Raw genomic sequence first — 11,690 nt, 5'->3', positions numbered from 1 at the left:
CCACTTGCATCTCATTTCGCATTTCGATTTCGAATTGTTGTCTTTAAAGCTGGGCAATCGAACACGTGTAGATTTTAGAGTACATTTCGAATTTGCTCGCAAAGTATGTCATGTCTATTAATTTTCTAACAGCTCACATTATTGTCAAATCATTGTTAATATTGCATAACGTCAAGATTTATTGCGCTTTAAATTATGCAATATGCAAAGTACTGTTCGTTTGTTAGAACATTTGGCTTATATGAAAACTTAGCCCTCCGCTGAACCCAACCAGCGAAAGTCCTAAATTTTTAAATAATAATATAAAGGCTCATATTTTAAATATTGGTACAGCACATTTTACACATTGAACCCAATCTTATATGAGGTCTAATTGTACTCCGTTTTCTTGTGTTTTTTTTTTTTTAATGTTTATTGTATTGAATCAAAAATAGCATAAATTTGTATTACAACACAGTTGGCTTAGGTGATATATCGCCAAGCCTGGGCGGGTCCTCACGCTTTAACGTGGACAAATGTCGAAGGCGGCTTCTTTGAATAAGGCTGCTGCGTCACGTAGGTGGTCGGGGGACTCTGGGGCGTCTCCTATGTCGCGGTTGGAGGAGGATATTCTCTTGAGCCTCCTGACTACACGCCTCCCAGCGAGGTCTCCTGCTACTCGGTTGCAGTGTCGCTGCAAGCGTTCGTTGTACTCCGACTTGGCTGTCTATGGTCTTCATTTTGAGGTTTTATTTTTCAAGAACTTGGTTCTCAACAGGTTTACATAGATCTATAGTTTTTTGTTGCATACCATTTGCCGCTCGTATTTTCGTTTCAACTGGCCATCAATCTGATTGAAAAGCTACAGCTCCCTTGCTCCCCCGTTCAGTGATCAGAGATCATTATAAGTGTGTGTGTTTTTTTGTGGCTTCCGGTGCAGACAAGGCAACAACAATCATTTGAGGTACAATGACATTTTGTGTAGCCAAAAAAAATCAACTGTTGTATTGACTAGTATATGATTGTGTTTCTTGAAGTAATGCTTTTTAAAGTTCATATACTGCGTACAATGCCTGCGTACGCCTAATTATGCGACCTTCGGGCGCTTAAGCAATGGCTATATATATATATATATATATATATCTACGTCGGTCAAGTGAGGATTGCATTTTTTTAAAATTTATTTATTTGTGATTTCTTGTATCTTGGCAGATGATGCTTCGGATGCTAAGGCCGCAGTCCATTTTTGGCCAGCTTTTTGTGGGTGTTGCTTAGGTTGAAGATGTATTTTGGCGCTTTTTGTTTGTTTATTGTAAACACGTTACGAACATTGACCTTATTTAAACATATACCAGTTATTAAGTAAAAATTAATAATAAGACATGATAGCACTGTGGAGTTCAAGGCCTAGGTGCTTTTGCGCGTTTTATAAAATGCCCAAATATGGCGCAACATGTGCAAAGGTATTTTACCTTTTTACAATATTTATATATACCATACTAGCGGGTATATCCCGGCCTTGCCCGTGGCACGTACTTTGAAGTTGATCGAATGGTAAACTAAAAACTTTCATACAACCGTTTTTCTTTGAATCGCACATTCCACCGAGGAAGCTTTGATTTTGAGAAAAATGTGAAATGACTTTTCATATAGATCCTTGGAAATGAATTTGAGCGAGAAACGTCAACCTCCAAATGCATTTCACCCCCATTTCCACCAAGGTGGAATGCATTTTTCGAAAAGTGTCAAATGACTCCTCAAATGAATTTGAACAAAGATCTTTGAAAGTGAGTTTGAGGATGGTAAGCAAAAAAGTTACATACAAACGTTTTTCACGATTTTTCCACACTAGCATGTGGAATTTCCCGAAACCCCGTCTTAACGTGCAGCTTCATCACATGCGGTAACTACAGTGAAAATTTTAGCTTCCTAGTTCTTACGGTTTGGGCTGTGCGTTGATCACCATTCAGTCAGTCAGACAGTCAGTCAGACAGTCAGGCAGTCGGTCAATCAGTCAATCAGTCAATCAGTCAGTCAGTCAATCAGTCAGTCAGTCAATCAGTCAGTCAGTCAATCAGTCAGTCAGTCAGGAGAAACAGTTATATATATAGAGATATCTATATATTCTAGGGCAAGTTGCTAATGAGTAGCGAACATTTACTACAACCACGAAAACTCAAAGTTGCAGTAACTGGCAACGGGCCCTCCAGCCCCCCCCTGGCCTAACATTGTGCAACTTTCAATGATTGATGCGTTTATTTGGCGCTGCCAGAGCCTCAATAGCTCTTCAAGCTTCAAATTCAAAGACAAAGGCAGCTGAAGCCAGCAGCGACTGCAGCCAAATTGCCGCAACACATGCGCCGTGCTATTGTTGTTGTTGTTGTTGTTGTTGTTGTTGTTGCACTTGCTGCAGCCATCATTGCTGTTATGATTATTAAATAACGGTTAAGTCAAGCGCCATTTTTTTAAATTGCAAATCATTCTCACATTTACGTTTGCATTCGCGTTGGGCAATGGCTATGTATCTGAATGCCTGTTTAAACGCCAAGAATAATGCACACCAATATCCAGTACCATGCGAGAAACCAGTTTAATGTTTCGCCAAAATATTAAAAGACAATAAAATTTTGAATTAACACGCTTAGTGGACTTTCCATACAACAAAACTACAAAAAACGTGCTGCAGGTCGATTTAAAAAACAAAAAATAAATAAATAAATAAAAAAAAAAACATTTGTCAACAGCCCAAACAAGTTCAAAGCAAATCGATCAGCTGCAGCATCGGCAGCAGCTCGAAGTGTGAATGTGAATATGAGTATAAAGATGGCTCATGATAATGATCATCAGCATGAATGAAGTTGATGACTACTGCGATGGGTTTAGTACATACATAAACCCAAACAGGGGTATTAGAAATTACGCAAGCTATTTTAACATCGGCAATGTTGGAAATGATATCAAGGTCAGCTGGTTGACACAAAAACCTAATGAATCGGCTAACTAATATTAATTGGTCATTGTATTGATCTCAAGTTGGACAATTTTATCAATTAACTATTAGATACGCATAAATTCCTCTTTACAATATTTGAAAATTTGCATGAGAATTTAAGTAAATTTAAGTTCCGCTTTTTTGTATTGTATGTATCTTTTTTATATGCAAATTATGCGAAATCAAAATGCATTTTATGTATATACAAAACGATTTGAATTATTTATGTTCGGCAGAAGCAGATTGATTAATTTCCGTGGAAACTTTTGCAGATTTTTTGTTAATCCGCTAAGCGGTAATATCGATTATAGGTTTATTGCTTGATAAGACATATCGATATTATAATCCCATTTAATGGCAGATTTTACCTAAACAACATTTTCATTATGAAAAAAAATCAGTAACCTTAATTTAATTAAGTTTTATCAATAGCAGTTAATTTGATGCTTTTGATGCTACTGCCGCATGCTATCCTTAGGCATATTTATTTTAAAACTGTTTTTGTTTTCAAATTTGTCTCATCATCGAAAAGCGTTATTTATCTTTTAAAGCTTATCGATATATAAAGTTATCAGCCTGTAGCATATCGTAGCATGTTATCGCACAAGTTTGTAGTTACGATAGTATCGATACAATATCAACAAATGAATGTACTCGGATTCTAGCTGCCTGAAGAAATAGACCCAAACAAGTTAAAATGTTGCAACAAAATATATTAGACCAGCTTAAACAATTTATAGACACTGTTAGCAATGGACACAGTAATCCACAGCTCCTAACAAAACCTTCACTTATAAAAGTTGCGTAAGTTTGTGCCACACTTGCAACTATTCTGCAGATAATGTTTACTCAATGCATTTTGCGCACACAGGTTGGGTTTTCTTGATGAGCTGCCGGCCACTCGCGATATAGTTTTTGATTACTTTGGCATTCTAGCAGAGATTGGAGTGCAGCTCTATATATCTCCCGAAATGATGGATCAAAAAACGGGTCTGCCAATATCGCAAATGAAACAGGAAGGCAATTCGCATCAACAGATGCGCGCGGAGGAGTACGAAAGCTTTAACATGGTCAAAACATCGCTACAAAATTTAATATGGAAAGGACCACCGGCTTGGTCGCCGCTCATTGCCAACTGGAGCTTAGAGCTAGTGGCTAAGCTATCGGACAAGTACACACAGCGACGCATGACCATTCCTGCCTCATGCAACTACTGGCTGGAATGCAGTGCAATGCATGGTCTGCTCACGCTGATCAACAGCTGCTTTCGCAAACTGAGCAACACGGAGGCGGAGACATGCGTGGAGACCATGCTGAGTGCGTTTCATCGCTATCCCATGACATTCGACTGGATAGTGGCGCGGCTAGGCGGCTGTTTTCCCTACAAGATCATTATGCAAATACTGCAGTGCGGCATCAAGCGTTTTGTAGACGATTATCGCTGTCATTTGGACTCTGAAGCTGGCATCCTGGACTACATGACCTCCTGTCATGAACAACAATTACGCGCCGCATTTTGTGAAATGCTCAAAGATGGTCTGGCACCCAAAAAACCACTTGATGTGGCTATAGTGCCGTTTCTCCTAATAACTACTAACTACTCCGATGCCATTCTACAGAGTTTGGTCAATGTTTTTATAGATATATGTGAGTGTGTGCTATATACTGACCTAAGCTGTTCCCTTACCTAACTTTTTATTTTACTTACAGACACGGATGATATGTGCGATGCAATCGTGCAGAAGGCACCGCTTTGGCTAAGCAACAAAATGTTTTCCGACATGCAGCCGTCCCTGAATAATGCCGTGCTACGTCTTAATCAACACGGTGCCAAGCTACTGTTAATGGTCGCCAAATTGGCTGAAAAGTATGTGTGGTGTCAGGAATTTTTGGATACGTCCATGCAGGAATTGGAGCAATGGGTGCTGAATATGCGCACTTTTCCATTGCTTGGAGATTTAGCCTCCGAGAAAACTAAGTACATGCTCTGGAAAAGCTGCCTCAGCACAAATCTATTGGAGCAACAGACAGCGGTGCGTTTGCTGCTCGTGGTCTGTAAGTACTAAGCCGTTGAAATATTCTGGTAAAATGAACTCAATCCTTTGTTGCCTTACAGCCTCACAGCATCCACATATCTATTATCAAACAATTTCGCAATTGCTGCGCAAATCCTATGCTCAAAATCCAAATACCATTGGCGCTCTGATGCGCTTGCTGGGTGGCCAGAGCGGTGTGCTCAACTTTCCCAACATAGCTCAAGGGTTTAAAATGGTGCTGGAGGATATAACGCTACAGGAGCAAGTTAACAATCGTTTGCCCGTAGAGCCCGGGACTCCGACGGAGGCATATAATACATTTTACAACCTCAACCTGCTAACTAAGTAAGAAAGTCTATATAGAGAATGTTTGAACATATTCTTATAGTTATTTATTTGGCTTCAGAATGCACAAGAAGAATCAATTTCCTCACACTAAGCCCCAGCTGTTGACACAATCTCTGAACGAATGCCTGCCTAAGATTATACAAATCCTCGACTGCACAATTCAAAAGCTATTGCTACGAATGGATAAACTTGCTGCTGAGCTCAGCGCTGAGAAGTTTAAAAAACAGCAGGCCAACAACAACAATCGCGAAACAGTGCAAGATTTGTATAATGGCAGTGGCCCCGTTAAACGTCCCAAACTAGAAGCAGGTGAAGTGGCCAAAACGGAGGAAACACCTGATGCAGCACGCATGCGTTTGGCGCATCTAATTGTGGAGCTGCTGAACAACATCGAGGCTGGCACACGATGCACTGTGCTGCGAACACCGCTGGTGCTTAAACTAGCCGTTCTTAGTGTGAAGTACTTCTTTGTAGGCCTCAGCGAGACGAGTAAGACCCAAAGTAATTTTTCACTTGGCTAAACAACTAATTAATATTTCATTACACCAGCTGTCATCCGTCGCGCCGCAGCCGCTCATCGCGCCTATGCGCTGCTCCAGCGTCAATGCTCCGCCCGCAAAATTGCGCGCACCGTTTGCCTGCGTGAGCTGGTTGAGAGTGCGCTTTTCTATCATGGCCATTTGCTTGGTCAGCTAGAGGAGTACGAATTAGATGAGCTAAAAATACCTGAACATGAGCTGCTCATAGTGCAAAACCTGCACACAAGCTCCGGGTCCAACTCAAATCGCTCTGTACTGCATTCTGGCGTTATTGGGCGTGGACTGCGACCTGTGCTGCCCATTAATAACAGAAGCTGCGATGCGGAAAAGCAAGCACTATATCTTAAGGCGCTTAATGCGTGCTGCATGGATATGGTAATACATAAAGTGATCCCTAACGTGCCAGAAGACTTTACACACTAAGTTTTCTTCTAGGAAAAGCCTAACAATGTTGAAGGATACTCGCTAGTTTCATTAACGCTTGTGGAACTGGTCTCAACGGATGTTATGTACAATGGACTTCCCTTTCCCGATGAGGAGTTTACTCGCGTAACTATGGAACGGGATATGCAAATACGTCGTGCCTTTATAACATCGCCTGTTCTTTGGGCAGTGCTTGGTTTGATAGCTACTCACAGGCCCGCCTTGTGCTACTCTTCAGTGCTGCTACGTGCGCTGTGCGCCACCTGTTTGCATCACTGGCGTGGCAAAAATGGTGAGAAATTGGACATTACCGTTGAAGTCTTTAGGTTAATATTTTTTGTTCTCTTTTAGTCAACAAATTCCAGCCCACATCCGCCAACGACGAGCTTATGCTGTGCACCAAGAAACTGCTGCAATTGCTGGCCGTGAGCCAGCTTATACCGCCACCTCTTTCCAACCTGCACACGATTATTGAGCATTTCGAAGCACCGGAGGTAAGCTTCAAAAATACAAACATGTCTTTTGTAAGGATTTGACTTATTTTGCGACTTTACAGATTGCTGTGCTGCTGCGGGAGTGCATTTGGAATTATTTAAAGGATCATGTACCCTCACCTGCACTCTTTCATGTGGACAACAATGGTCTGCATTGGCGCAACACGAGCCAGGTTAAAGTGCTACCGCAGTATGTGGACACGCTGCGACATCTAATGCAAAAGAAGCTTAGCAAACTGGGCCCGCACTATCATCAAATGTTCATCATGAGCGATCTACATATAAGTTCAACTGCTCCAGCAATAGCAGAGCCAACAGCAGTCATACCCAAATCCAGCATTGAAGTCGTAGAATTGGAATAATAGAATTAGTTAGTCAACTGTTAAGTTTAAAGTTTGCAATGCCAATTAAGGTAAATTTAAATTTGTCAATAAAGGCAAAAACATATTCCATAAATAAGACCAAAAAACTTCGCACCATTTTCGAATTGCGAGTATTTACAAAGTTTAATCGAATCACTTCCACTGTATTACAAGTACTCCACTGCAGGAGTATAGAAATAATTAACTAAACTTTAGTACATAATTACACATGTCGGGAGATCCAAATGGAAAGGAATAATGTGTGAACTAAATGCAGTTTTTATATATATTTAAATATTCTTCAATAGTTTCAATTTGTATTACACTTATAAATTTTCCATTGCAAAATACTGTCCAGCAGTTTGTGTATTGTCGGCGCCTGTAAATTGCATTGATTTAGAAGTTATTAAAACCAACAACAGTTCAACAATTTACTTATTTGCGTTTGGCCGACGCGCAGTTTACTTTAGTTTACTTTGCTAATTGCAATTATTCAACGTGTTTGTTCTTTACATTTAATACATATCAACGACCTAAATAACTTTCTCATATAATACACGGTATTGTCACTTGGATCTTACTTGCATTCTGCTGCCTGCCTAACAGCTTTCTAAGCTAATTTAAGGTGTCGGCTCTTAGTGTGTGCCTCGATTACTCTCTCTCTCTCTCTCTCTTCCTCGCTCAATCTCGCTTTATCTTATTAAATACTTGGCGAATGTAAGACAACAAAAACAAAAACAAAAACCAAAAAGTTGCTCACAATTTGTTAACAAGTTATTACTTTTCCATATTACTCTAGTAACTAGGGGGGTTTGGGTAAGGCCTACGATGTGCGACAATGACTCAGTTTGCGCACTGAGATGCAGGATGCAAGTTTTTTAGCTCGACGCTTTAAGCCAGATCCCTTTTTCTTGACCGCCGTCACCTCCCTGGAGCCGTTGACCACGGCCTCAGCTTCAGCACTTGTGGATGGCTCGTACGAATGGCACGCCACGCTGGCAGCAGCAGCGGACCTATTAGCGCGTATCTCGGCTGCAGCAGAAGCAGCGCGCCGCGCTAATTCCTCTGAAAAAAAAATAATATCAAAACAATATAATAGTAATTAAGTGGTTACTAGGGGGTTGTAATCTCATCAACATACGATTGACGTCATGCTCAGTGAAGTAGACATCTTCCTGATCCTGTTCGTTGCCATAATGGTAAGCTTCTAGGTAAGGCAGTACTGTGGAACGTCCGTATTTGTCGCCCCTTAGTGGAGGAATGGGTATCGGTGGGCCAGTCACCGCTGGTGCGGACAGGAACCAACTGCAATGATACAAAAATGCCACATATAAAAGCAATTGTTGCATTTATGTAATGGACCACTTACGCATCTTTGCGTATTTGTTGCAGAGAGAGCCGCGCAGCTGGATCTGCTTGCAGCATGCCCAATATCAATTTGGCAAAGCTTTCATCCAAATCATATAGCCAGTCGGGCGCAGTCCACTGACTACGTCCAATGTTCTCCAGTAATCGGTAGATGTTGTCGCCCTCAAATGGATACAGACCCGTTGCCAGATTATAGCTGCAAATCAATAAACGTTTAAACGTTCCTAGGTACCAGCAAAAGCTATTTACGTACAGAGTAACGCCGCTGCTCCATATGTCCACTTTGAAACCTGCAAACGTTTCATGTCCATTGGCAATTTCTGGCGGTTGAAACGCAGGGGAGCCCTGACCCGTTGTGCAGGTGTCGTCTGGAGCAAACATATCCAGCTGCTCGGCCACGCCAAAATCGGATATCTTGAGCGTTTGGTCAAGCGTCAGCAGCAGATTACCCGGCTTGATGTCCTTATGTATCACCCGGCAGCTGTGTAAATACTCCAAACCATTCACCAACTGTTGAAAATATCGATGTGCTTGATAGAGCGGCATCTTTTTTTCCGGCGCATGATCCAGCATCTCCTGCAAGCCGCCAATGCAATACTCCATGACCAAGTACATCTTTTGTTTCTCCTCATTGTACATCACATCGACCAATTGCACAACGTTCTGGTTTTTCAGCTGCTTAAGCAAATGAATTTCCCGTGTCACATTCTGCTCGCCATTGGGTATGCGGCGTAGCTTTCGCTTGGTGAGTATCTTAACGGCCAGCCGGCAAAGGTTCTCCGAATTCATGGCCTCCTTTACTTTACCGTAGGAGCCCTCTCCTAGCACATCGCCCATCACGTATTTGCCCACCATTTTGATGTTCTTCTTTTTCTGTTGATATATAATGTCCTGGCTGTCAACGCGATTGAAGAACATATTGCCTATATCCAGTGTGACACGATCCAGGGCATCGATTGCTTCATCGTCCAGCCAGGTTACTTGCGGATTCTCCGCATGGTGGCTACCACCAACAGCCGCATCTAGTTCCACATCTTTGCTACCATTAAGCTCCACGAAAGCATCTTCTATATCGGATGTTGCGTCAAAATGGTAGTTTTGATTTGTTAACAGAACGGTAATCTCATCATCTGCCGCGCCAGCTAAATAGACATCCTTTCCAGCCACATCGACCGACTTGTCAGAGCCATGCTGCTGCTCACCGCCCCCGCCAGATTGCAAAATTGTTGCTTTAGCTTGTGCCTCCATTACATGTGTGCTGGTCACAGTAACAGTCATTTGGATGCGTTGCGCTCGCAGCTCAACACACGCTATTTGTGTACACCTATTATATGAACGTATAAACGGCGCTCTATTGCCGTTGCCGTCTCTTCGCGCTCTCCTTGTGTGCTCGTGGGCCAAACTAGAACATTGCATAAACCTTCGAACTGCCCACAACGCACAGTTCACATTTCTATGAGGGGTACGCTGTTTGAACCTTCGGTCCGTTTTACACGAAGATTGTCGCAACGCTTACTAGCTTGTTGGTTCTGTCCAGTTTTTGCTCTAATGCTATAAAATTCAGTGTTTACTTTAGACTGGGAATATGTTGTACTTAGATGTATATGTGTATGTCAATTGTTGATATAATATCGATAATTATGATATTTTTACTATCAATATAGCAGTATTCCCACTTTTGATTAAATTTAACTTTTCACAGCTTATCGATAACACAAAAAATGGCTTGATACAAGGTTTTAAGACAACGAAAAATTCAAAATAAATAAAGTAATAATAAATGTAAATATTTTGAAAGAAAAGCCAAAACAATCGCAACGAAAAAAGAAAATACAAATGAGAAGCGGGAATATCTCTATGAATCGTGTTAGCTAATGCTATAAATACGATATATCGGTGTTGTTAAACGCACCTCTAAGATAATTTATCGGCAGTGCAACAAAAAACTTTTGTTTTTATTTTACTTATATTAAAACCCTTCGAAAGGAAAAAGCAAGTCATGGCAGCGGAAATCACAACTAAAGCGCGATTGGAAAGACTAATGGCCGCGAAGGCTGACCTGGAGGCACAAATTAATAAAAATGGACAAATATTGGCCGCGGTAAATACTCACACAAATATGTAAGCAAGGTGACATAGATCAAGGTACCAAAATAAGTTATGTGACGTCAGAAATGCCGCACTCTAAAAGTAACAAAAAATATAACTCCTAAACTTTTAGGAGTTATCTTATGATCGTGACCAAGCGCCTTGCATACTTATGTTTTAACCGGTACAGTTACTAATATTTGATCCTTACAGAACGACAATGTTGGCATGACCGGTTCACTTGTTGATGCTGAAGGATTTCCTCGCAACGATATCGATATCTATCAGGTGCGCCAGGCTCGTCAGACGATTATTTGTTTGCAAAATGATCACAAGGAGTTGATGAATCAAATACAAACACTGCTCAATCAATACCATGCTGAGATAGCTACCACAGATCCTGAGCTGGTGAATCGGGCGTCAGCCTTGGAACTGAACAGTGGGCGAGAGGGCGGTGGAGCACTCATAATGCCACTGAATACACGCGCATTAGTTGTCGTTAATCTTGTAAGCCCCAACTCGCCAGCTGAGGAAGCGGTCAGTGCCATGTCACATAATCCAATTATTATTGTGGAAAGTTAATTGTTTCTATTGCAGGGCTTGCGTGTGGGCGACAAGATCATGCGTTTTGGCTCCATCAACGAAAATAACTTTAAGGATAGCCTAGCACAAATTGGTGAAGTTGTGCGCGACATGCAGAATCAAAACGTGCAGCTAAAGATCAAACGTGGAGAACTGTTGCTGGATTTGATACTGGTGCCCAAGGCATGGAGCGGTCGAGGCCTGCTCGGATGCAATATTGTGCTGCCACCGGAGCCCATGGAATATTAGCTCTTATTTATACAATTTTAAGCTCTAATTTTTATTTAACATTCTATTGCGTGTAATGTTTGGCAATGTAATTTAATTCCTTTAAACCTTTGAAGTTGAATCGGTGGCCTGAATTTGCGAAGCATCAATTTGTCATTTCAATGCTGGCTTTAATTGCATTGAAATGACAGTTTGCAACGGCTGCTGACTAACTATGCTAAGCCATGACACCAAAATACCTAAGGCGAATA

The 11,690-nt window shown here is 41.4% G+C and overlaps 3 protein-coding genes across 5 annotated transcripts; 2 read left to right on the top strand and 1 right to left on the bottom strand.

Moving 5' to 3' along the window:
* The first annotated feature begins 3,608 nt into the window (after positions 1–3,608).
* omd (integrator complex subunit 5 omd) lies at positions 3,609–7,607 on the top strand. Its single transcript, XM_064697080.1, has 9 exons — positions 3,609–3,775; positions 3,843–4,618; positions 4,682–5,026; positions 5,088–5,352; positions 5,414–5,844; positions 5,905–6,269; positions 6,330–6,609; positions 6,669–6,811; positions 6,874–7,607. Exons 1-9 carry the CDS (start codon positions 3,669–3,671, stop codon positions 7,171–7,173), a joined length of 3,012 nt encoding a protein of 1,003 aa, XP_064553150.1. The 5' UTR covers positions 3,609–3,668; the 3' UTR covers positions 7,174–7,607.
* Lkb1 (Lkb1 kinase) lies at positions 7,446–10,169 on the bottom strand. 2 transcript variants are annotated; one of them, XR_010437917.1, is made up of 5 exons: positions 8,795–10,169; positions 8,543–8,737; positions 8,315–8,478; positions 7,609–8,238; positions 7,446–7,552 (listed from the first exon to the last, which is right to left on the bottom strand). XR_010437917.1 is itself a non-coding variant. In XM_064697081.1 (4 exons), the coding sequence occupies exons 1-4, from the start codon at positions 9,955–9,957 to the stop codon at positions 7,997–7,999; spliced, it is 1,764 nt and encodes a 587-aa protein (XP_064553151.1). In that variant the 5' UTR covers positions 9,958–10,169; the 3' UTR covers positions 7,446–7,996. The 2 variants fall into 2 exon arrangements, 1 of the variants encoding a protein (XP_064553151.1); XM_064697081.1 differs by having other exon boundaries at positions 7,446–8,238.
* Positions 10,170–10,392: 223 nt separating this feature from the next.
* LOC135438687 (26S proteasome non-ATPase regulatory subunit 9) lies at positions 10,393–11,546 on the top strand. Of its 2 annotated transcripts, none has more exons than XM_064697094.1 (3): positions 10,393–10,642; positions 10,843–11,136; positions 11,227–11,546. In XM_064697094.1, exons 1-3 carry the CDS (start codon positions 10,541–10,543, stop codon positions 11,458–11,460), a joined length of 630 nt encoding a protein of 209 aa, XP_064553164.1. In that variant the 5' UTR covers positions 10,393–10,540; the 3' UTR covers positions 11,461–11,546. The 2 variants fall into 2 exon arrangements, with proteins under 2 accessions (XP_064553164.1, XP_064553163.1); XM_064697093.1 differs by having other exon boundaries at positions 10,446–10,642; positions 10,843–11,166.
* The last annotated feature ends 144 nt before the right edge of the window (positions 11,547–11,690 follow it).

Source organism: Drosophila montana, unplaced genomic scaffold, assembly GCF_035044405.1.
Source record: "Drosophila montana isolate Dmon_TW-CO22-7 unplaced genomic scaffold, ASM3504440v1 contig_3848_1, whole genome shotgun sequence".
Lineage (NCBI taxonomy): Eukaryota > Metazoa > Arthropoda > Insecta > Diptera > Drosophilidae > Drosophila > Drosophila montana.
The sequence above is the reverse complement of the archived record's forward strand: the minus strand, read 5'-3'. Positions and strand labels throughout refer to the sequence as shown.